At 39.5% G+C, this 26,317-nt stretch overlaps 1 protein-coding gene across 1 annotated transcript in view; it reads left to right on the top strand.

The window, feature by feature from the left end:
• Positions 1 to 26,317, top strand: part of LOC140236021 (bifunctional glutamate/proline--tRNA ligase-like) — a 40,521-nt gene that overhangs the window by 8,396 nt on the left and 5,808 nt on the right. Inside the window, exons 9-29 of the mRNA XM_072316002.1 lie at positions 734 to 926; positions 6,516 to 6,687; positions 7,579 to 7,812; positions 8,985 to 9,069; positions 9,767 to 9,937; positions 11,397 to 11,533; positions 12,089 to 12,143; positions 12,814 to 12,966; positions 13,933 to 14,045; positions 14,710 to 14,809; positions 15,791 to 15,946; positions 16,970 to 17,152; positions 18,803 to 19,054; positions 19,847 to 20,104; positions 20,920 to 21,129; positions 21,954 to 22,026; positions 22,359 to 22,438; positions 23,033 to 23,290; positions 23,882 to 23,953; positions 24,497 to 24,622; positions 26,018 to 26,191. Coding sequence (XP_072172103.1) covers positions 734 to 926; positions 6,516 to 6,687; positions 7,579 to 7,812; positions 8,985 to 9,069; positions 9,767 to 9,937; positions 11,397 to 11,533; positions 12,089 to 12,143; positions 12,814 to 12,966; positions 13,933 to 14,045; positions 14,710 to 14,809; positions 15,791 to 15,946; positions 16,970 to 17,152; positions 18,803 to 19,054; positions 19,847 to 20,104; positions 20,920 to 21,129; positions 21,954 to 22,026; positions 22,359 to 22,438; positions 23,033 to 23,290; positions 23,882 to 23,953; positions 24,497 to 24,622; positions 26,018 to 26,191 — 3,255 coding nt within the window. The remainder of the gene's footprint in view (positions 1 to 733; positions 927 to 6,515; positions 6,688 to 7,578; positions 7,813 to 8,984; positions 9,070 to 9,766; positions 9,938 to 11,396; positions 11,534 to 12,088; positions 12,144 to 12,813; positions 12,967 to 13,932; positions 14,046 to 14,709; positions 14,810 to 15,790; positions 15,947 to 16,969; positions 17,153 to 18,802; positions 19,055 to 19,846; positions 20,105 to 20,919; positions 21,130 to 21,953; positions 22,027 to 22,358; positions 22,439 to 23,032; positions 23,291 to 23,881; positions 23,954 to 24,496; positions 24,623 to 26,017; positions 26,192 to 26,317) is intronic.

Below are 26,317 nucleotides of genomic sequence, written 5' to 3'. Positions count from 1 at the left end.
AGGTGCTTACACACACACACACACACACACACACAAACACATACAGTGCACTCTGGTTATAACAAGCACAGTGATAACGAAATTCCAGTTACAACGAAGGAAATATTCAGGCCTCAAAATTATCCGCTCTTTGTTTGTTATTGTTTATTTATTCAGTTATAATGAAATTTTCATATAATGAAAGAAAACTGCCAGGCCCGAGGACTCCGTTATAATGGGAGTCCACTGTTTGCAAGAAACAGATGTCACAACACTGAACAGGTGCTCAAGTGTCTGTTTACGAGCTTGATTCATTGCAAAATATTTGACTGCACTCTTTGAAGTGAAATGATAGAGCTTACATGGGCCCAAATCCTGTCATCAGGTTCTGTGATGTGTAGAGTGATTCTTAAATGGAGTAGATTTACTCATTAGTTTGCTCTCTCTAGAAGAGTATAGCTTTGGTTATTTCTCACTGAATACAGCTTTAGGAATAATAATTTTTTTGTACAAATGTCTCACTTTTATAACTTCCTTATCAATTCCTCAAAGAAAAGAATATGTTCTGATTTTTATTTCTTTATGTATTTTGTTCTTCCAATTTTCTTTTGTATTTCTGTGATTTTTAAACATTTTTTTTAGCTGTGTATAATAATTCAATTCAGTTCAATTTGATTGGTCTCTTTGGTTTTGTTCTACTTTTGAACCCTCACATAATTTGTGACCTTCTGTGTGACCCCCTATTTCCTGTCAGGTGATCCTGGAAGACGTTGCCATGTTGGGCATCAAGCCCGACATCTTCTCCCACACCTCGGATCACTTTGATCTGATCCAGTCGTACGCTGAGAAGATGATCAAGGAGGGCAAGGCGTACGCCGACGACACCGAACCCGAGCTCATGAAGAAGGAGCGTGAGCAGCGGGAGTTCTCCAAGAACTACAACAACTGTGAGTGGCAACAAAGTTTGATGCCAAACTAAGTATAGCTGTTCTTTTCGGAGAGGTGTTGATCGAAATAAAGCAGTCATCCGTAAAGGTTCTGTTTACCTTTGGGAGCAGTGATTTAAAAAATGTTCAAGATATCACATTTCATGCATATGTGTAGGTCTGTTGTACCACAAAACATCCTGCCATATGAAATTTTTGCAGTACAGCCTAAAATATATAAGGAGATATCAGCATTTTCCTCAATAAAGTGTAACTCTAAACGGTTTAGTCTGGAAACATTTTTATCATAACTGTTGTTCACATCTTGTATATTTAACAATAATCAAAATCGATTTTACTGATTCAAATTGTAATAGCCATTGTTTCTATTCCTAACTCACATTTTAGAACTATTTTGAAGCACTAATGCTGGGTTTTTGTTTCATCTGCAAATGGTAAATTATGCCAGTCTGCCAAAAATTTTGCTTGTGGATTTGATTTTACATCTGACTGTTAAGTCAAGACACAGAGCTCAAATATCCACGCAGGTTGGCCGTGATCACAATTTGGAACAAGATTTGGTATCACTGCCTCCATGTGCTATGAGTACTTGATGCAAATTCCAACACCCTGTGGATTCATTTCTCTGACTGTGTGTGTGTGTCTGTTTTCATATCTGAATGTGCCAGTACAAAGTCTTTGTGTCGGTGCTGTACATTATGCTTGAACGCTACTCATTTTTGTTTTGCGTTACCATCTGATGTTATTATTATCATTATTATTAGGTGATCCGAGTATCCTCTCGGATCACCTTCTGTATCTGTACGGATTCTTTGTTCTTCTTCTTCTTCTTCTTCTTTCTTTATTTCTGGACAAAAGTTGTGTATCTACGTACTCAGAAAGTTCTCACAGTATCAATTTCAAACTCATACCATATATGTATCATGTCCCAAAGACGAAAAATTTTATAAAATCATAGTGATCAGTCGACCGTGACGTCACTATGACGTCATTATATGAAAACACATTTTCATCCATATCTCATTAATGGAATAGAATTCTTCAATGAAATTTACGTCACATATACTTTAAGTCAAGCGAATTCTACTCATATTGTCAAAATTCATATTTATCATAGAACGCGCGCGTACGCGCGCGTTGAAATATTTGTATGCTCAAATCGAGCTCAAAATTTTTTTGCACACGTTTCAGACCATTTAGAGCATTTTTGAAAAATTGAAAAAATCGGACGGACGCGTACGCGCGCGCACATATACGCACGCACAGCTCATATGCAATGAAAATTTCCCGTTTTTTCACTTTGATCGGATGTCTGAAATGTCAAGGAATATTTCTACCAAGTTTCAAGTCAATCCGACTCAAAATGACGTCATACGGGTCCGTCAAAGTTGAAATTCCGCGCGCGCGTCAATGGCGATATACAGTGCAACAATGCCAAAAAACTGCCAATTTTAAATCCAATTTTACTCGTCAGGATGGACGGTGACCCCCCATTTTTTTTACATATTCTGAAAGCTGATGAGTTGTACATGTCATTTCATGGGGTGGCAATGCTGACAAAATGATTAAAAGATAGCAAATTTCTTAATAAAGTAAAAAAAGTAAATTTTCAAAATGACGTCATCAAATTTCAAATTCATTCAAGCATATCTCACTTATTTTTTAGTTGATTTTCGTCCAAATTTCAATATGTTGTAGCTTATTAAATGGTCTTTCAGATATATTATAACAACAATTTGATTGGATGACGGCATCACCTCGTAAAAAGGGATTAAAAGTAACATTGTTAAATTTGACCAGTTTACGTGTTATCTCTATGGGAGTGCAGTTTTTCTGGAAATGAAAACTGACATGACTATCTTTATCGAGCACTAGCTCACTTATGCTTCGGTGAATTTCTCCCATATTTTAGTATGTTGTAGCTGAGACTTTGGTCTATTGTAATGTGCCCTTCGTTTTTTCATACGGAGTCGGCATCATGCCCAAAAACTTGGTTGAAATTAAAGCTTATCTTCCATGTATTTTCATATTCCTTTCTTTCTGCAACTTTCTTTGCAATAACTCAAGAAAAACAAGCTCTATCAGCCCAATATATTGCACATATTTAGTTTATGTCACGTACATTATTTCATAAAATAACAACTACTTGATCGGGCACCATCTTGGGTATGTAAATTAGGGTCAAAGGTCAAAAATGTTTCATCCTGTATCTTGGTGAATACATGTCCTATCTTTCCCATATTTTGCACACGTAAAGACAATGTTACAAGAATCATTTCACAAAGTAACCACTTTTTGCTCAGATGCCATCTTGTCTGTGCAAAGTAGGGTCAAAGGTCATATGTACTTCTTTCTTTATCTTCATTATGACGTGTTATCTCTATGGAAGGGAATTTGTCTAGATGTGAAAATTGACATGATTGTCTTTATCGACGACTAGCTAATTACCCTTCGGTAAATTTCTTCCAGATTTTAGTATGTTGTAGCCAATGTAATACTCTTTAAGTTTTGTTCAATCAAAGTTTTAATCGGATGATGTCTTCACCTCGTGAAAATAGATATAATGTAACCTTGTCAAATTTAACCAGTTTACGTGTTATCTCTATGGGAGGGAATTTTTCTGGAAATGAAAATTGACATGACGGTCTTTATCGAACACTATCTCACTTACTCTTCTGTGAATTTCTCCCAGATTTTAATATGTTGTAGCTCAGACTTTGGGCTATCGTGACTATACCCTCCATTTTTTCATACGGCGCCGATATCACGTCAAAAAACTTGGTTGAAATTATACTTATCTTCGATGTATTGAGATATTTCTTTCTTTCTGCAACTTTCTTTGCAATAAGTCAAGAGAACCAGCCCCTATCACGCCCATATTTTGCACATGTTTAGTTCATGTCACGTACATTATTTCATAAAATAACAACTACTTGATCAGACACCATCTTGGGTATGTAAATTAGGGTCAAAGGTCATATATGTTTCAACCTGTATCTTGGTGAATACATGTCCTATCTTTCCCATATTTTCCACACGCAAAGACCATGTTACAAGAATCATTTCACAAAATAACCACTTTTTGCTCAGATGCCATCTTGGCTGTGCAAAGTTGGGTCAATGGTCAAATATACTTCATTCTGTATCTTCGTTATAGTGTATACCGAATTTGGTACCAAAGATGGCAGACCTGACTCTCTTTTCTAAATGGGAATCCAAACATCACACGGCCAATGTCTCTAAACACAGATGAAACCTATATGGTCATGCCTATTGCGATCAGGACTCGAATCATCGATTAAAACAAATCGGATCACCTAATTTGTCAGTCTTGACAAATTCCAAGTCTAGTTATTATTTATTTCGGCTTCAATGATAATAATAATAATAATAATAATAATTATATAATATTGACTGGCCTCGAGGGAGATACCAGATAAATATTGCCCGCACTGAAAGAATATTGCCCTCGTCTTCGACGAGGGCAATATTCGACTTGCCCGAGTCGAAGACTCGACTCAGGCAATATTCTTTCAGTTTGGGCAATATTTTCTGGTATCTCCCTCAAGGCCAGTCAATATCATAATTATTACCTATCCCCTAGGTAAATTAAGAAAATATGTGAATACAGCTATACACTATGATATAGATCAAGCCACATTTGACTACCTGTAGATCATCACCAACATGTCGAATAATTGAAAAATTGTTCATCAATGTATATCATTCAACTCCAACTTCAAAGATACATATGTAGTTGTAACAGGCGAACTTCAAACATCTGAATGCTTTTACACTTTATTTTTGCTTATGTTTCAATTTGGAGAGTTGTAATAACTGATGGTCACTGTGCAGTTAGTCGATTGACGCATCGTGCTGCTGGAACTAGTGGAAGTGGTCGACCTTGTATGAGTTGATTTATCGGCGTTCTTCTGCGGTGCGTGTAATCGACACGCAGCGACGTCTTTGAATGTTTTCTCTTCGTGGTCGATCGGAATGTTTACATGAGGTGGGAAGAGAAGGAGTGGAATCTCCCTTCCCACCTTCCTGTTTTACAGTGCACTCCTGTTATAACGAACACGCGGTTATAACAAAATTCTGGTTATAGCGAAGTAAAAATTTGGGCTGCAATGTCATCCACTCTATGTATTTCTATCGTTTATTTGTTCGGTTATAACAAAATTCCGATATGACGAAAGAATAACTGCCGGTCCCGAGGATTTCGTTATAACGGAAGCCCACTGTATATGTAAAACCCCGGATGCTCGTAATATGCTCTAATATCGCCCGCTGAACTCCCGACCCTGCAAAATAACAACTGTAATTGCCTTGCAAAACTACCTCGTATAGGTAATAATTATATGATATTGGATGGCCTTGAGATTAATACAAGGAAATATTGGACGAGCTATGCACAAATATTGGACGAGTCGAAGACGAGTCCAATATTTTGCTTAGCGAGTCCAATATTTCCTTGTATTAATCGAAAATAGGACATTCAATATCATCATTATTATCCTACAGAGGATTTTAGCAAAGAATGTTTTCACTTTGGCCTACCCTTTCTGTCTCCGACTCCGAGTGCTGTTCCTACTGTGTAGTGATCCTGACATGGGGTATGGTACATGTACCGGTACACTCTTCAGTGCAAGTTAATCCACTTCAGTCTCCGATAAAACAGTGATGTAGCCGTCATGTTACTGTTAGACCGAGATCTAGCTAATTTAGACCAGAATTAGATGTATTTGTATCCGAGATCTGAGAAACAATTCACGTCACATCTACCGTAGATCGTGAAAGATCGAATTAGGCTACTACTACCACAACTAGTCCTACTGTGCTGTATATAACGTACTTGTACACACGTACGTACATGTACAGTAACTGCAATATGCATATCGCGCATGCAAATGCAAGCGCAGCGGCGGCGGCCGGCTACATTACTAGTATATCGCGCGCGGGCTATCTAGCAGTATCGCTGAGTATGCAGAGAGCTGCAGATCAATCGTCGCCTTGCGCCTGCATGCACAAAAAAAAAATGCAACTTGTTTTCATCAAACCTAAATTTAACTTCCTGTTATGAAAGTGATATTTTGAAAAATTGTGTGAAAAACAATTTCAACTAATTGATATATGAAATTTGTTTTTATAAACACAGAATTTTAGAAGAAACGATATTCTAGTTAATTCGTGATTGACCAATCACAGACGTTTTTACTTCTTATTTCAGGTCATCTCGTATATATCTCAACCAATCACGGTGCAGTTTATAAAAACTTTGGGGAATCCCCCTCTTGCCGTCCAATATTTTAAATATTGGTCGCCTCGGCAAAAAATATTGGTCGAGTTCAACAAACTTTTTAAGTGGGTTGGAGGTTATGAGGTGCGTCGACAAAATAACACTTGTATTTGGGCCCTAAAAATCCTCTGTATGGATAATAATGTATGATGTAGGTCTGGATGCCCAAAGTTAATATTGCGAAGTAGTCATGATTTGCTTAGAGAAAAAGAGAGAGAGAGAGAGAGGAACAGACAGACAAACAAGTTTGAAAATAAGCATTACACTGTTTACATTGATTTTTACCCCAGCTGTGGAAAAGAACATGGAAATGTGGAAGGAAATGATAAAGGGAACCGAGCGAGGGCAGCAGTGCTGCCTGAGGCTGAAGATCGACATGAAGTCTGACAACGGCTGCCTCAGGGACCCCACCATCTACCGCTGCAAGAACGAGGTCCATGTGCGCACTGGCACCAAGTACAAGTACGTGCTACGTAACTTGACTGCTAGACTGCCCCTCCCAAGTTCTCTTTCGTTGAGCAGTTGACTAGGAATGCCAGTGACAGGAATTTACCTTTTTGAATGACAAAAAGTGTGCACAAGCACTCAGGAGCACACATGCCAGTCTGTGCTGTGGTAATGATGGCTGTTTAAATGACAGTCGTTGGTAACTATCTATGTGAATGTGTCGCTCAGGCATCTTTGAAAGATGATACACTGTACAAGGCTCACCATTTATTATAAAATGCATTCCACTGTTTGTTTTTTGTTTGTTTTGTTTTGTTTGTTGATTTTTCTTTTTTTTTTCAATTGGAGCTACAGATGGTGAGTGATATCAGTGCGGCAGATATTATTTCATCTTTGCATGGAATAGTTTAGTTATTTTCTGAGCTATAAATATTTTTTAATTGCCAAATTCCACTTCAGTTCCCATTGTCTTTGGGAGCATTATATCTCATCATAATAGTCTATTAACCCGTTGAGGACGAGTCCCGAGTATACTCGGGCAAGTGTCTATGGGAAATGAGTGTTGTAGCAAAATCAAACCGTCCTCAACGGGTTAAAGGTATGATGTGTTCAATTCTCGTTCGTAAGTGTCAAATCTTTATGTGGGTGATGCGATACTTCTGCTGAATGCTTTTCTAAGGCCTCTTGCAAAATTGAGGAAACAATCAGATATGTAACATCTGTGAATTCATTGATGGAGCAAATATGAATATTTTCCTGATATCTCCCTTTAATTTGGTTGATGGCGGGAATTATTTTTTAAATTATGAATTGGGAAAAAATGATATTTACAAAATGTATGATGTAGACATTTGACATTGGCAAAAAATTAATTCTCCTCTCCATCCCCAAATTTATCTGCAACAGGGTCTACCCAACATACGACTTTGCCTGCCCAATTGTCGACAGCGTGGAAGGGGTCACGCATGCCCTCCGTACCACCGAATACCACGACCGCGATCCCCAGTACTTCTTCATCATCGACATTCTTGGGTTGCGGAAGGTGCATGTCTGGGAGTACAGCAGACTCAATCTCCAGCACACAGTCCTTTCCAAGAGGAAATTGACATGGTTTGTGGACAAGGGCTACGTCGATGGATGGTAAGAAATTTTCACGTAACAGTCGCTACCCCCTGTCCCTTTGCTCATCTGTACCAATAGTCGGGTCTGGTGTTCAAGAGTACTGACTTGGTATGATGCTTGCTGTCTTCAGCAGTCTATACTCACACAAAGTTTTTGTGAATGAATGCATTCTGGATGATGATAGTTCAAGTGAAGTAATGATGATACTTCCACATCAATGATGTACATTTATGTTAGACATTTGAGTTATGTTTGATTTTCAAAGAATCTTGATCAAAATAGTAATATTACGAGTCCTGATCTGAGGAACTCTTCTTGCACAGCAGCAGACGGCAGCAAATTTATACCATTTACCACTGATCATGACTGCCAGTTCTGAATGATTTGAAATGGGGTTTTACTGGCATCCCCATTTTACACCAAGTGGGGACACTTACTGGTGTGATTTTACTGTTTTGAGAAATTAATCTATTAAAACTTGAACTTGTCACTTTAGCCACCGGGTTAGAACATACCTCAGTGAACATGGAACATATGTGCTGGAAGTTCCTCCTCTGCACTTGTGAAGACTTGTACCTTGTAGTCAATTAATGGATTTCAATTCCCTGTTAACTCTACTAGTCAGAAATGGGAATCCAGTTAGACTTGGTATTTTCCTATACTTACTGCTCAAGATATATGACATTAAGTTCCCAATATTTGTATGTCTTAATGACACATCCCTACTTTCCCTCATCATCTCATAACCACTAGAAGCCAGTAGAAGCTAGATAAGTTTAATGTCCTTCTGGGTATAGAAATACTGTGATCTTACAATACAGAGTTTAGTTCAGTTTAAGTTATTTCTGCATTCTGCTGTTATTACAATAAATTTTTTTTTTTTTAGATATCAAAATTTCATAAATTGTATGAATTATTCCTCCACATCAAAGGCTGTATGGAATATAATCATAAGAAGAAAAATATGTAAGAAGGAAAAATATAAAGCAACATAAAATCAAAGGTAACACTATGGGAAAGGGAATGCTTCAAATTTAGTTTTAAGAGAGAAAAATATATATGTATACATTTTGAAATGCAGGAGACCATCTTAATAACAGGAATTAGTGATTCTGTCAGTGATTCCGTCTGTGATTCTGTAATTCTGGAGTGGTCTCTGATGTGGGGTACGTTTTTTTGTCTTCCACAAGGAATGATCCAAGATTCCCCACAGTGAGAGGTGTGTTGAGGAGAGGTATGACAGTAGAGGGCCTCAAGCTCTTCATCAATGCCCAGGTAGGTGTCCAAAGGGACCTCTTTTCATTGTGCATATAATCTCAGGAACAGCTGGCTTGAATAGCACTTGCCGCCACAACAGAAATAGAAATCCTTGCAGCTGACTGGCTGTTGCAGTGATCATTGCTAGCTTTCCTTTCAATTATTTCTTTTGGTCTTTTATGCAGCTATACCCAGATGGAATGTGGAAAGATTTTAGTAACCAACATAAGAAGAACTTTGTGTATTTATGCTTTACAGTGATTGTTGGGATCCGTTGTCATTTTGTTTCATGCTTGTTCAATTTCCGTTTCCTTATTGCCAATCCAGAAGTTGCCCAGAACATCAGCAATGTGATATAGAATTTGAAGTATTCCATCATCAAAAGGTGTAGCAAATTTGAAGAATTGGGCTCATTTTTGTGTCTTGTTATTGAGACATCATTGATTTCATAACAAGAACTGTTTTCCCATAGGATGTAGTTGACCACCATTAATTCTCTAGTTGTGCAAATGGCAAGTGACAAATGCAAATGAAGTGTCAAGTGCTGCTATGGTAGAAAAAGGTTCTTGAAGAGAGCAACCTTAGCAACCTTATTCAATATATGATGGAAGTAGCACACCTCTACCAAAATATACCTCCTTCCTATTCTAAGCCATTATGTTGGTATGGAACATTCGTCTTGTGTAACTGTTGGATTGTACCATTCCGTGCGCAGGGATCTTCTCGCTCTGTCGTCATGATGGAGTGGGACAAGCTGTGGAGCTTCAACCGAAAGGTCATTGACCCCATTGCACCAAGATACAGCGGAGTGGTCAAGGAGGGCGCCGTGCCGGTCACCGTGGCCAACGCAACGGAGGAGGTCAAGGATGTGCCCAAGCATCCAAAGGTGGGCATATCCCCTGGGGTCAAAATATATTGCTGTATGTTAGCTGAAACATTATTATATGTGAACCTGCATCACAAAACAAACAAAAAGTCGCATGCACTGATTGTGTGTGAGAGCTGATAATAGGTGAATTAGGTCAACCTAGCCAATCGTGACTTTTTCGTATTTTCTGAAAGAGCAAGTCCTCTAGATTATACTAAAGTTTGGGATTATAAAACAAAAAGGAAATTGGGTTTTTAGTAGTTTTTATGGAACACTTTTTGGTAGAATAGTGTGATTAGGTGTTACTCAAAGAGTCCTCTTTTCATATCTTAAAAACCCTGTCCATGCTCATCACTTTCAACTCCAATAACTTTAGAAGGGCTGACGCTACTGATTTGATAGTTGGCATTGATCATCAACAGAATGTGTTAATTAAGCATGCACAAATTCAGCTTAATCTGATTATTCCTTCATTGTTGTTCCTCTGGTGGTTATTATCCTGTTATTTGTTCCATTCATCGCACAGCTAGTGCAGCTTGGTAAAGATTAATTGTTTGAATAGACCCTGTTCTTCAGAGCCTCTTATCTCAGTTCACACTTATCCAGAGTGTGTACTTTTTTTCCATTATTCAGATAGGTTAGGAGAGTCCATTTGGATTGAGTTATATACCATTTTAAAGCTTAAAGTCTGCTCTTTCAGAATCTGATCTTGAACTAAAAATCCATGTTTGGTGACTTTTTGGTGGTTTTGTGGTGCAGGGTCACATAATATGATGTGGTGTCAGGTCAGGGTGCATTTGTTGTAGAGTGCCCATCTCATGCTCATGTCTTCTTGTTTGGAATGCATGATAAGGCATTTACCAAACTTGGAAGGCATCAGTTTTGGAGGCAGTGGATGCAAAATTCTTGAAATGGTGCGGGTGGCCCCCATGGGGGCCAAGGAGTCATAATGCATTTTCTTAGATGGCAGGAATGGTCTAATTGGAGCTCCTAAAGCGGTGGGGAGGTGGAACAGGTGGCACCCATGGGGGGCCCAAGGGTGTAGTCCAATTGCCCAGAAGAGTGTCAGTTTCATAGCTCTTCTCTGCATTCAGGAGTAGCACAACCAAAACATATCACATCTAGTTTCTCTTAGAGCTGAAGAATACAAATTGTGTCCTACATTGACCTTGATAACCCTGATTGGGCACTTGTTGAGGTAATCAAGTTTAAAAAGGGCTGTTGATTACATTGTGATTGTAGGGCCCTTGAAGAAGAAGTTACTACTTAGTTAACGACACACCACCAAGGGTCCCCACCGGATGGTTTCGTGGGGGCCAAACCTGTCTTGAGAAGCTTCTTGTAGCTTCATCAAGTCCCAACATTTACTCTGTGACATAACCTGTCTCAAATAAAGATGATCATTTTTGTTCTTGTTTATCAATCACAGAGTAAACACAGAAACAAAATGATTTGATATTCCACGTTTTGCCCCCAGAATGCTGATGTTGGAATGAAGAAGACCTGGTACAGCAAGAAGGTCTTTGTCGATCAGGAGGATGCAGCAACCTTCACCGAGGGTCAGGTCGTGACCTTTGTCAACTGGGGGAACCTCAACATCAAGAAGATTGTCAAGTAAATGTCAATTGCATACATGTTTCTACAACTGATTTTCTTTCTTCTTCTTTTTTTTTTATAGAGGGGATTATGAATAAAATAAGTAAACAGGGTGAGGTCATCATGTCACAACATTATGAAAGTTGATGTAAGATTGGATTGGATTGGATTGGATTGGATGAGATTATGGGATTGAAGTAAGTGCCTGAATGATTCATGCATTGTCATAAATTTATCTTGTTATTCCATTAGTAGCCGTGTAGTTTCAGTAGTTATGATTATTAATCTGGTGATGTCAACATGTGTGAATTATACATGTGTTTTCAAATGATTCGAATTGGTATTGGAAGTAACAAGATGTTGTGCATTTTTTTTTTTAAATGCACTATATCTTATAGCAATAATGCGAGTAAATACTGACCTTTTTCAGGTAAGACACTTCTCAAACTCATACAAGCAACTCAAATAACACAACAATAACCTAGCTGTAGTATAGATAACTTGTGTACTAACTGATATATTTAACACAAGGAAAATCATATTTATGTCATCTTTCTCTGCTTTCTCCTACAGGGCAGCGGATGGCAAGATTCAGTCTGTGGAAGCAGAGTATGACCCTGACAACAAGGTACAATTGTCACCCCGTGTCATTTGTTTTAAGTCCAGGGCCCTGTTTTATTAAGAGTTACGATTGATTATATAGTTGATTTCAACTGTAAGTATATGGCAGCCTGTGTGGTAAGGAAATTTAAAATCGATTTTATATTTTGATAAGACGGGGCCCTGATTTCACTCCAAATCCATGGTAGGAAATCTTTCAAGACACAGGCAGCAAAGCTTGGGCATGTCAAGAGTCTAGTTTTGATTCACCCATGAAAGACTCGGGGGGGGGGGGGTGCAAAATAGTGTTTCCTTTGTACTTTAGATGGGAAGATGTAGTTTTGAAACAGGAAGAAGGAAGATTTATATCACTAGTAATTGAACATTGGCTGTGTGAGAAGATATATTTGTCATTATTAAAAAAGAAAGATGTTCAGTTATTACATTTTATAAAAGTGGTTTCTTGATATGATTTTGTCAGTCTACATATTGTAAATGCAATATTAGTAAAAGATTGATAATTCTAAATATTATGGAGCTCAGCATCAATACAATGAAGTAGATTGTGCCATCATATACTTTATCTCCAATTATCATCTGGTATGCTAAAAGATGAAGGTATGAAACTGTTGCTGCACTGACTCATATCTGAAAAAATCAGTTTCCCTTCACCTTGCATTCTTTTTTCCACCTATCAGAACTTCAAGAACACGATCAAAGTGACGTGGCTTGCCGAAACAGACAAGGCACCGTTCGTTGAGGCGGTCATGATCCACTACGACTACCTCATCAAGAAAGGCGTCCTTGGAAAAGATGATGACTTTAAGGACTTCATCAACGAGAAGTCCAGGGTGAGAAGAGAAAAAAATGCAACCCTCATCGTACTTGAATCATAGAATGTTTGATGGACACCGTCTATAGTCAGATATTGTGTTACCCAAATAGCCAGCTGTTTATTCATCATGACAGAAATGGCACGAGTTGTGATATAGTGCTAGTGGTTATGTTGATCATGATGTCATGATAATGATAAGACAGTGGCGGATGGGGGGGGGTTCGCCGGATGTGTGCCCCCCAACCCTTTATCTTTTGTTAAAACAACAGAAATAAAAAGAAAAAATGGAGGAGGGGTGCATAGGCCCCCCTTTCATTTTGAAAAGGCACCCTCTCTTTACGGAATTCCTGGATCCACCCCTGTAAGAATACGGTCCTCTTTATCCAGGGTAGCATTTTCAATGTTGCCACTGCTCTACCAGAAGGCCCTGCCATTATTGTTACCCAAACATAATCACCAGATACCATTACACTTGGGTTGAGAGGGACATGGTGGATAAAATGTCTTGTCTAAGGACATAGGTCCTTTGGGGGGATTTGAACTTAGATCTTCCGATGGAAGTCAAGAGTCATATCCACAATATCAGAGTTCCCCACATAATCATAATGTTACTGGTTTCAAACCCTAGGCCTGAAGGCAAGATTATGTCTGTTAAACGACGAACTGACTTTATGAGCAAGGCCACTAATGAATTTATAAAGGGCAGTTAGCCTCTGGATTGAGCTCACTTCCTTTAATATGAAGAAAGGCATTCAAATGTGAGTTGACGAAATATACAATCAGCCACTGGCCTGCATCCAATCAAATACAAGTCACCAGGCTAAGATGAGGCCCTGGAACCTGCAGAGTGAGAGCCTTGGAGGAAAGTGGGCCACGGAATGTGCACCTCCTTCCTTCCTGCAATTTTATCTATCTTGCTGATGTGCCACCCAGAAAGACTTGGATCCATTTATTCATGCTTTTTACCAAACTCTTCTTGTAGGAGGATACATGTTTCCTGGGAGACCCAGAGCTTGCGTCTGTCAAGAAGGGAGACATCGTTCAGATTCAGAGGAAAGGCTTCTTCATCTGTGACCAGGCCTATGAGCCTCCAAGGTAAACACGGAGCAGTGTGAACATGCCTGTACACTTTGATGGCATTCAGTCATTTTCGCGCCAGAGATGGTAAAGATCAGTTAAGGTTTGTGAAACGATACATGTATTTTAAAAAAAAAAGAAAAAAAGTAGATATAATAAAAGGGATTGCAAAAATGAAAGCCAACAAAGAAAGTGACCATTTTTTAAAAAAAGCAACAAAGAAATGTTTTGTGAAATTTCAGCCAATGAGAAAGATGAAACAGACATTTTAACAGTGACGTAATATTCAGAATGACTTTAGAGATGTATTTCTGTCCCCATGTCGATTAATTATTGGTGACACGTCATCACAAAAGCCATATAATGTTGGGAAAATATCTTATTTGGTTTTTGGCAGATCTGAATTTGTGAGATGCTAAGGTTTGAATAGATATATAAGTTGCCCTACTTCCATTCAAGGAATATATGTTAAAAGTAATCAAGTGTTAGAAATGTGTGAGGTTATATTGACAGAGTCGGCTTTACATGCATTTTTCATCCTTTTATGATCTGTAGCTTTATACCAGTTAATGTGTGATGGAGGAGGGATGTGTAATAAATGTAATAGAATGAAGAAAAAAAGGAAATACCTGTTGGCTCTATACCAAAAGTATTAATATGTTGCATTTCTGTCATGTTACAGTAGGCACACAAGTCGAGCCACCCCCTGCATACTGGTCAACATCCCTGACGGACACACCAAGAACATGCCGGCTCCCCAGAGCTCAGACACTGCTGCAAAGGTGAGATTTCCTTCACCCTGATTTTCCTGCATTTCATTTCAAGTGTAAAACCAGTGTTGAGACCAGCACACCTGGTAACTTCATGACCAGAATCAAGGCTGGCTTGTAGTGTACTCTTTCTCTCATATGAGTGGTGTATAAAAAGGACTTGGTGTAGTATGAAAAAAAGTAGCTCTTTGCACATTGAATTTGATGGAAACTAAGCAACCTACTGAAAGTACATTAGTTGCTTTTTATCATTTAGTAAAGTGATAGTGCCCAAGCAGAGAACAGTTATTGCTTTCTACTCGGTGAGCCATTTTGAAAGAATTTTGTGATGTTCATAGCAGGAATTGTCCAGAAAAATTTTATGGCAGCAGATAACTGAAATTGATCATGATCAGTTTTAGGGCAAACAAAGTTTGATCATACATTCTGGTGAAAAGTAGGTGCTGATTATGGATAAAGGATATAATCTGCGTAGTTTCCTGGCCTACCAATCTTTTTGCCCTAGGATAATTTCCTCTGAGATGTTTAGTAGCCTTTGATGCTTTGGTATAATTTGATATGTATTAAATTTACAAGAGAGGGGAAGTCATGGAGGTAAGCAAAAGCATTTAATGCAACTTTGTTTTGTGTTCTGAATTAAAAAACAAAACACCTGCCGTATAATTTACGCTCCATATATTTTGTCAGTGCAACATTTTGCAAATGTAGACTGAAAGATTATTTAGCAAGTGATTGAATTTTTTTGGAGATCCATAGCAACAGAATGAGTTACAAATATTTTCCCTATTCAGGAAAAAATGGAAGTGATTGCCCACAATGTACGGTGCACTTTTGTTATGAGAGGAAATATTTTCCCGAACATCAGTTGACTCATACATGCAGTTTGGAAAATTTGAAAAAACGGTTAGCATGCACAGTGAAACAAGGAAGACTGTCAAGACTTATAATCACAGAAATCGACTTCTATGTGCTTGTTTGTTTGTTTTTTTCCAGAAGGTGCAGGAGAGCAAAAAGTCAAAGGTCACCCCAACGGCTCCAAATGCAGCTCCTGAAGCTAAGCAGTCCTCTGGAGATGTCGATGACCTTGTGGCCAAGATCACTGCCCAAGGAGACAAAGTCAGAAAACTGAAATCTGAGAAGGCTGCAAAGGTGACTGTTTTGCCCTATCACTCTGATATAGCGTTAATGAAAAATAGTCCAGTTAAGCAAGTCTACTAAGGTAGCCACGTTCCTGTTGTTTTATTACTGATTCAGCAGTCATATCTATTTGTTTACAGTGTATTTACTCTCTGGATCTGATACACTATCATCTGTTGAATCACTCTTGAGAGCGCAGACCTCCTCCAAGCCAGCAACTCATTTCCATATACACACATGCAATTTCCCAATGCATGTCCTGTGTAGAAGCCTTTTGTATACGTCATCGGCTTCCAGAGCATGTGTGTAATAATCCCCCAGTTCACCAGAGTTGCCAAGTCTCCCCGAAAATATCAAAATCTGTTCATGTCTGAATAAGAAAATAATAAAATCGCCCTGATTTTGGAATTATTTTCACCCATTGAAATGCATATTACACACAGATATCTCCCTGATTGCTGTGTGGAATCTCCTTGATTTGGATGTGGGAATGTTAGCAGACCTGCGTACACGCAGCTTGAACTCTCAAGTCCATTGACCCTATATGCCAAAAGATTAAAAATCCCTCAAAAATCCATAAAAATTCATGGATCGCTAGCAATATTTAATCAATGGTTCCTTGTGTCATTATTGACTTTTTCTGCATGTTTCATTCAAATCTGCTCACAACTTTTTGAGTTATTTTGCAAACAGACATACAAATGCTAATGATCACTTCACCTCCTTCCTTGGTGGAGGTAATAATATATCATGTAATATACATGATATTTCAATCCATTCTTCAATCCTTCCATCTTTCTATCTGTCTATCTTTGTCCATCTATCTTTCTGTATCCATGTTTTTTATTTCTTAATCTGTATAATTTATACAGTTGCATTCTGTTACACCATGCTATCTATCTATGTGCTTCTTTACTTCTGGGTAAATTCCAGCAACAGTTGTTGATTGTGTTTGTGTGTATTTTGACATTGAAAATGATGGAGAAGGAGCTATCCACATTAATTAGGTGTATGTCTCTGCTTCAACAATGACAGGAAAGTATAGATGCAGAGGTCAAAGTTCTGCTGGCCCTGAAGGCTGAGTACAAGAAGGCAACAGGCAAGGATTATAAACCAGGAGCAGCTCCGGCCCCCTCGGGAGACGTGTCGGGGCTGGTGGCCAAGATCACGGCCCAGGGAGACAAAGTGAGGGTACTCAAGTCTAACAAGGCCCCAAAGGTAAGTTCTCCTCTTTGCACCCCCTCTCTTTTTTTATTCAGATAAAGACATGGTAGCATGGGTAGACGTGGGTGACCAGATTGAATCAGTCATTGGTTGTGTATAACTAAATTGTTGTGCACAGATATACATATCTAATTTCTGTGATATCCAACGCTCATCTCTTGCAGGATTTTGCGAGATCTGTCATTATACCCCCGCCAAACGAAGTTTGAAGGGGGTATATAGGAATCAGCGGACGGTCGGGCGGTCGGTCCGTTGCAAATCTTGCGTCGCGAACTACTTCCTCAGTTTTCAACCGATTCCCATAAAACTTGGCACAGATGTGTGCCTTTGGTTGTAGATGTGCAAGACGTATTTTTTGACAGTACCCAAAAGTATGTTGCCATGGTAATGGCATATTATGGGCAAAAATGGGTACAAATCTTGCGTCGCGAACTCCTCCCACAGTTTTTGATCAATTTTTATGAAATTAGGTACAGATGTTCATCTGAATATGTTAATGTGCAAGACACATATTTCCGCAGTGGCAAAAAGTGTGTTGCCATGGTAACGGCATGTTATTGGTAAAATATAGGGCAAAATGCTTCATGGCAAAACTGCTTCATCAGTGTTCTTCCAATTCTCATGGAATTCATATTGAATGTTTGTCTTAGGATATAGGTCAGCATGACACATTTCTTGACAGTGACAAAAAGTATGTTGCCATGGTAACAGCTCACATATTATGAGCCAAAATGATGGAAAATTTTGTGTTGCAAACTACTTCCTCAGTTTTTGCCCAATTTTCATGAAACTTGGTACAGATGTGTGCCTTTGGTTGTAGATGTGCAAGACGCATTTTTTGACAGTACCCGAAAGTACGTTGCCATGGTAACGGCATATTAATGGCAGAAGATCAAGGAAAGATCTTGCGGATCTAACTACTTCCTCAGTTTTTTGACCAAAGCTTATGAAATGTGGCACACACCTTGATCTTGGTGGGAAGATGTGGAAGACATATTTTTCGGACGTGTCGGAAGCTGCGTTGCCATGGTAACGGCATATAAATGGCAGAAGATCAAGGAAAGATCTTGCGGATTGAACTACTTCCTCTGTATTCGACTGAAGCTCATGAAATGTGGCACACACATTGGTCTTGGTGGGAAGATGTGCAAGACATATTTTTTGGACGTGTCGGAAGCTGCGTTGCCATGGTAACGGCATATTAATGGCGGAAGATCAAGGAAAGATCTTGTGGATTGAACTACTTCCTCAGTTTTTGACAAAAGCTTATGAAATGTGGCACACACAATAGTCTTGGTGGGAAGATGTGCAAGACATATTTTTCGGACGTGTTGGAAGCTGCGTTGCCATGGTAACGGCATTTAAATGGCAGAAGATCAAGGAAAGATCATTCCTTGGGTAAGACTGTCATCACGGGGCGGGGATATTAATCACCTTAAGTGATATTTCTAGTTTAGATTTTATTCAAATGTAAGTGTAGGTGTCATGTTACCAACATATATGTCTGTTTTTATGGAAAATTGACTCCAGCTCAAGGGCGCTTTACTACACAGTTATTACGCTGACAAGTAATTGCATCTACATACGGTGCTGGTGATGTATTAAAAGCAATCTGTGACTGTCAATGTACCGTCCATCCCCCAGAGCGAGATCGACGCCGAAGTGAAGATCTTGCTGGCGCTGAAGGCAGACTACAAGAACACGACAGGCCAGGACCACAAGCCCGGAGCAGCCCCAGCCAAGGCCAAGGCCAAGGCCAAGGACGCTGCCCCTCCAGCGGTCAAGCAGGAGGCTGCCCCAGCTCCCGCAGGAGGACCAGAGGTGGATGCCGTCATGGCCAAGATCACTGCCCAGGGAGACAAAGTGAGGGAGTTGAAGTCCAGGAAGGCTGAAAAAGTGAGTAAACTAAACATTGTGTATAAGGCTTAATTCCACACCATGCTCAAGCTGGTTTTTATACGTAGAATAAGATCAGGTGAAAAGAATGGGAGAGGTTTTAAGGAGATCTCAAGTAGAAACTGAAAGTATTTACAATGTCATAAGTTTTCCTGAAACAGTGTTAGAAACCCCGTAGCATGGGGTTTCATGGAGTGGAAACATGGATATGATTAGGATATGTTTTAGAATTCAAATAGCAAATTATGTACGCTGTCCTGCATGTAAATACACACACAACCAAAGAATCGTGACTGGATTCAACCATTACTGATGAGCATTGGGCTTGATGCCTGTATTCACTGATGCATGTATAACTTGTGTTTCCTATTTGTGGTTTTGAGTGTACCTGGGAGGGTAGTGAATGAGGACCAATTCTATCAGACCTTCCATGTTTCCCCATGCTACTAGGTCTTTTATAGTCATAACCAGATGTGCACATTGATGATGGGATGATGTCATTACCTCAAGCCTTCCAATGACTCTTACCAAAACTTCACAAATTTCCCATTCCTGGCATGAAATTGATAAGAATTAATGTATTTTCACATCAACTTATCTGATTTGTTATACCCTAACTAGTATGGAAGCTGTTTCTATTATTTGCTTGTGGTATTCTCATAGTTAATGAACATGTGCAAAAGTTAATGCACCCGAAAAAGTTTGGTGAATGTGGGAGGATAGGAAAGACTAAGGTACCTGGCTTGTTGAGCTTTTTCTCCCTGAGTAACAATATTTCTCTCTCCATCCCAGGGAGAAATTGACGCTGAGGTCAAAATTCTGCTGGCCTTGAAGGCAGACTATAAGACGTTGACTGGTGTGGACTACAAGCCAGCAGGTTCTGGCAAGGAGAAGAAGGAAAAGCAGAACAAGGCTGGGGGCAAGCAGCCTGCCAAAGCCAAAGAGGCTGCGGCTGCATCGACGACATCGGCGTCCGAGGACACTAAGAAACAGAGCAGACTTGGTCTAGAGGTTAAGAAGGCTGAGGATCTTAGTGAATGGTACTCTCAGGTCAGTTCAGATTTCTCCATGGATTCAGTTATTCCAATCTGAATATGATTGTATTCATTGAACTATTTTTTTCTTGTGTTTTTTGGTGGTGAGAATGATTTTATGTGTCAAATTAACATGTAAAACATACTTGCACAATATACAAACTTGTGTGTAATATAGAGTGAGAAAATGGAGTGTATAAAAGTCAATTTTGTCAAAGCAAAGTGGAGTGTATACAAGTCAATTGTGTCAAAGCAAAGTACAGTGTATCACAAAATTTAGTCGTAAATATCATGCATGCTTCTGAGGTTGTCACCTTTTCCTGCTTAGGGTGATTTGACCTTTCATATAGAATGTTTCAATTTGACAGAAACTATTTATTTCATCTTAGATTAATCTTTGGAGCCTAAATGCCCAGAAGCCTTTATTGCTCATGAATTTCAGGGAGGATATGTTATTCTGTTTCTAATTTGCTCAACTAGCAACAAGGAAATGAGATTATTATATTTTGTTATGTTTTGAAAAAAGAAACAAACAAGGCTCTATGTCCATTCACCAAGAAAGTCACAAATAGGATACCATGAATATGATCAATGTCTCATGATTGTAGTTATGTGGACATCATTGACAATGCAATTTGCAGGTAGACACACACAAAGAAACAGGCATGCTTGCATACACAGTTGTTCTTTTGCATGTGCACACATGCCTACACCAAAAAATTTAATGTGTCAAGCAGACTGCCGACAGACTTGTACGAGCTAGGCCTTTGATATCCAGCGAGTTAACAAATGAACCGTTTTCCCTGCACTTGCTGTCACGTTGATTGACAGGTGATCACGAAGTCGGAGATGATCGAGTACTACGACGTCAGCGGCTGCTACGTGCTGCGCCCGTGGTCCTACCTCATCTGGGAGCAGATCGTGGCCTTCTTCGACGCCGAGATCAAAAAACTGGGTGTGGAGAACACCTACTTCCCCATCTTTGTGTCGCAGAGTGCCCTGGAGCGTGAGAAGGAGCACATCGCTGACTTCTCTCCCGAGGTTGGACCAAAAGATGTTGCGCTCTTAATCGATTGTTTTGTTAAATAAGTTTATGAGTGTTCACACAGTAAAGGACAGCTGTTAATAGCATGGAAGAAGGGGAAGATGGCTACTCACATTCATTTCGTCTCAATGAATAGAATGTTTGTATTAAGGAATAAAGATAATGTCATATAAGTTCGTAAGTGATGCCATTCAAAGTACCTCAGTGTAGTCGGGGGAAGAGGGAGTAGCGTTGATGTATGCCTTGTTTTGGACGACTTAATTACAGTTAGTTACACCATGTGTGGTAGTCCTGGTAAGTACCATTTTCTTATTCCTTTGTTGAAATGTATTGGTTCGGATTCACACATTGTGAAATGGCATTGCATGTTAGCACAATTGCCTCATTATTTATGTGGGAAGTATTTGACATCTTGTTGACATTTGATACAGAAGCCAGCCCAGCCTTTCCAGGAAGACAAGATAGTAGAACATTCAGTGCAGTTCTTCATAAAAAGCTACATCAATTATACTGAAAGCAAGATGAATGCCTCGAAGGAAGACACATCTCCTGTCTGTACGAACTGTGTTCACTTGCAGCATGCTCTTTTTCATTTCCCCATCAACTTCTCCCATTTGACATGTGATTTCCCATGGTCTGTCTTTATTACATTCAGAATGTCACAAATAATAGGTCGTGGTTTGAGGCTAAAGTGTGTCATAGCATGCATTATTCTTTTTTGGGGGTGTGTTTTTTAATTGATTTTTTGCTTCATGCTTCATGATGATATGTCACAGAACAAAACTAGATACATGTAGTGTCCTTTAATACTCCCTTGTAGGTTGCCTGGGTGACAAAAAGTGGCCAGTCAGAGCTAGCCGAGCCAATCGCCATCCGACCAACCAGTGAAACAGGTGAGATCATGCGACTGATGGATGTCTTGTAGATGTATAACGAATGACTTGTCTACTGTCATTATGTACTTAGAGCTTTTATGTGAAAGCAAATTATTTCATGTATTACTGCATTCCATATATTATGCTTGTGTGTTATCAATGTAAACCAGGTCTGCTGTGTTGTGTTCACATTTAAAAGAAAACTGTTGTTTCTGTTAATTCATTTGTATTCGGTTGCTTCTGCTTAGGCACAGACACTAAAATTCAGCACGTTAGCACATGCTTAATCAACTCAAAGCAAGTCAAATTTGACCAAGAGTGTTGTTTGTTTGCCTTTTATGTCTTTCCAGTGATGTACCAGTCGTATGCCAAGTGGGTCCAGTCGCACAGAGATCTCCCCATCAAACTCAACCAGTGGTGTAACGTGGTGGTAAGTAGCGAATGAACCCTCCTTGTCCAATGCACTGCCTCATGGCAGGGTTCCAGGATGTCTTTCTTGAAAGCCTTAGAAGTAGCATCTTGCTTAGATAAAGTCTTTTTTCATTGCATTTACAGTCAATACTGCTGTTCCTGGCCATTCTTGAGTTGAGTACTCATTATGACAAACAACAAGAGCTGATATCTTGAATATGTCTTCATTTTTCAAGGACAAGTTAGGCTCTTAATTCATGTAAAAGTTGTGGAAGTCTTGGAAAATTCATGAATTCCCCTCCAGCGTAGTATGAGTTTCATAAACACAATCTGTAGTACGTATTAGTGTCTGTTCTTTATCTTGTCAGTGATCACAAGTATATGACCACAAATATTGTCATTTTATGCACAGGAGTCATGTAATCTCAAATACAGTCATTTTATGCATAGGAGTCCTTGAATGTAAACATATGTCCTGTAAAAGGTGAGATGATTGCTGCAGCAAGAAGACCTAAACACATGACATTTGATGTGCAATATTCATGCTTGCCCTCTGTAAGAAGCACTACATGTTTAACACGCCATTTTCATGGTTTTGTTGTGGTGGTGCTAGCGATGGGAGTTCAAGCACCCGCAGCCATTCCTTCGCACCCGAGAGTTCCTGTGGCAGGAGGGTCACACGGCCTGGGCCAATCAGGAGGACGCCGTTGAGGAAGTGCACACGATCCTGGAACTGTATGCGCAGGTCTACGAGCGACTGCTGGCCGTGCCGGTCGTCAGGGGCCGCAAGACGACGAAAGAGAAGTTCGCAGGCGGGGACTTCACAACGACAGTGGAGGCCTTTGTGCAGGCCAGCGGCAGAGCCATCCAGGTATTTAGGTCTTTGAACGAAACTCACAAGGGAGGGAGATGGTATGGCTCCTTCAGATTACTAACATGAAAGGTAGTGTCTGGGACCATGTTGGTGAAAATATACATGCTTTACAAACAAGATAGTTATGTGGCATCTGCTTTGTTGCATACTGAGAAGTAGACACTGCTAATGATGAGTTGTATATGTAGGAATATATTTTGAACAGACTTCAGGGTTCTCAAATCAGCTTCACAGTATTTCTTTAGTTGTTACCTGTCCTATATCAAAATGAAGACAGGATATAGAACTTCAAATATCTAAATTGATACACCAGTATCAATGGGCTATTTTAGCTTAACCCCAATGATACACCCAATTCATGGATTTTAGTATACCGCTGAGTGCAGAAATCAGTATTTCATGACCTACAGGTTTGAAGGTGTCCAACCAGGCTAAAGAGACAAAAACATATGAATTACTGCAATGAAAAGCTGTCACCGTATGAAATGTTTTCACTGTTGGATGGATGACACACTATGTTATCCTGTTCATTCCCCATGACCACTGATAACAGAATGAGCTTCTGTCTCTTATTTTCATGCACTGTAGGGTGCAACATCGCATCACCTGGGCCAGAACTTTGCAAAGATGTTTGACATCAAGTTTGAAGATCCAAATGAGGTAATTAATATTTGATATGCAATTTTCCATCTTTGACTCTTTGATTTATGTATGTATTTGGTGTGGACGTTTTTGTGTATCAACAGCAGTTTTATGCCTCAATGCCAGTTATAATTCAGTTATGTGCAAGGTAGCCATCTTTGAGTTGTGGAATTCAAAGATACTGTGTGATCCTTGCCACTTTGGGAACATTTGTGAACTGAGTGAATTCACTGGTAATTCACTCAGTTCACAAATGTTTCCAAAGTGGCAAGGATCACACAGTATTTGTATTTTGCAGCTGCTCTAAAAGCAGAAACTGACTTAAAATAAGGAAAAAAGGTCTCTCTTCTTCAAACTTCTCCTAGGTAATTTGTGAAGAAGTTTTTGTTTAAGTCTATGTCGGCCTTCCATCAAAATCTGTATGTTAGACTTTTCTTTTGTAACTTGGATTTTGCATATACTCAGTCTTTGTTTCATTCATGGTTGCATGTGTACGGCTCTCAAGCGAAACTGAACATGAATGATATGTAAATTTTCTCTCTCTCTCATCTGCCCATGCAGCCAAACACCCACAAGTACGCTTACCAGAACTCCTGGGGTCTGACCACCCGCAGCATCGGAGTGATGTGTATGGTGCATGGTGACGACAAGGGTCTGGTGCTGCCCCCAAGGGTTGCCGCCGCCCAGGTTGGTACACCCCTGTACCGTAGTACCTCAACTTTTGAGTCTCCAGTCGTGATGGCATAATCATTGATGTGCTTTTCTAGCTTGTCCATTGGAGTGCTGTCTTCATGGAGTGGCATGGATGCCTTAATACTGACTGCTAATCATTAGAGATTATTATCCCCATTCATTGCAATTGTGGCCCTCCTGTTACAGGCTGAGGCGCATTGTTATGCCCCAGTGGACTAGCCAACCCACACCCAAATAAAGTTGAATATTGCAGAATTTACTGAATGGGCATATAAAGTGTTAGAAAGTTGTTGTTCACTTCTCTAGTTCTTTAATTTGGGCCAAACTCCCTCAGGGTCAAAATTCAAAAGGTTGCTGAACTCGGCTAAGAATAGTATTTTTGACTGTGACTTCATGTAGGAATGTCAAGTGAAATGATTTGGTAGGATTGGTGAGACGTAAACAATAATTTTCATGAAACAATAGTGGTAAAGGGTCAGTGCCAAGGTTTGTGGTCACTGTATTTTTCCCAAGGAAATTGACCTTCAGGCATTACTTCAGGTAGGAACGTTAAGTTTTTGATGTAAGTAGGTGAACATGGTATGAATAAAATTTACTGTAAAACGAATGTTCGCGTGCATTTTGATTTCACAAATTTCGCGAGAGCCATGTTTTGCAGAATTAAAATGCATGTGAAAGTTTATGTCTACACTATATGCATTGGATGTTAGAGGGAACTCGCAAAAATTTCATGCTGCGAAAAAGGCTGTCGGCTCCAATTTGCGAAAATTTCATGCTGTGATGATACTGTGTTTTACAGTATACAATTATTTGCATGGACATGGTGTTGATTAGAGATCGTAGGTCACTATACTTTGGTTGAAAGTATATTTTCCAGCCGTAATTTGATTAAGTCCCGTAATAATGTTATGTTGAATAATGGATTGAAATTAATTCGAAAACACTTCCTCTGTGCAGAGATGTAGGTTTACAGGCCAATCCTTGGTCAGTGGTGAAGATCATTGGACCTCATCAAATGTATAATATGAAGGTCCATGGACATGCCTGGCACATAAAGTGATAACGTGTGAAGGGTGGGCACTCCACTCATCTTTGTAGCAGATGAATTTGCTCTTGTTATCACTTTTTATGACAAATTGGTAATTATGAATGAAAAGTGTTACCTTGAAATGCATAGGTTTGGTCACAAGTACAACCACAAAATGAACCTAACTTTTGTTTGAATTTGGCCCCTTCCTGAACACAAAACAAAAAGGAGATCTGGGGTTCAAAGAGAGTAGAGTGACTTCAGTGTCATATCTGTAGCTGTATGCAATTTGGAAGGATATTTACATGTATGCGCATAAAAACAATGTTGTCATTACCTTTTTGTGTGATTCCCCTACCCAGGTGATCGTGGTTCCATGTGGAATCACAGCCAAAACCACTGAGGAGGAGCGTAAGAAACTCCTGGACAAGTGTCAGCAGTACGTCGACGTGCTGAAGGGGTCGGGGGTCAGGGCGCGCGGAGATCTGCGAGACAACTACTCACCGGGATGGAAGTTCAACCACTGGGAGCTGAAGGTGAAATACGATGTGGCGCACTGTAACACGGGATACCACTGTAACCCCACATTACCGCATTATGTAGCGCCATTTTGTGTTTGTACAATGTGTACTTGCACAAAAATTGTGAGACCACGGAGCTTT

This window comes from Diadema setosum, chromosome 1, assembly GCF_964275005.1.
Source record: "Diadema setosum chromosome 1, eeDiaSeto1, whole genome shotgun sequence".
NCBI lineage: Eukaryota > Metazoa > Echinodermata > Echinoidea > Diadematoida > Diadematidae > Diadema > Diadema setosum.
This window is presented reverse-complemented; position numbering and strand designations above follow the sequence as displayed.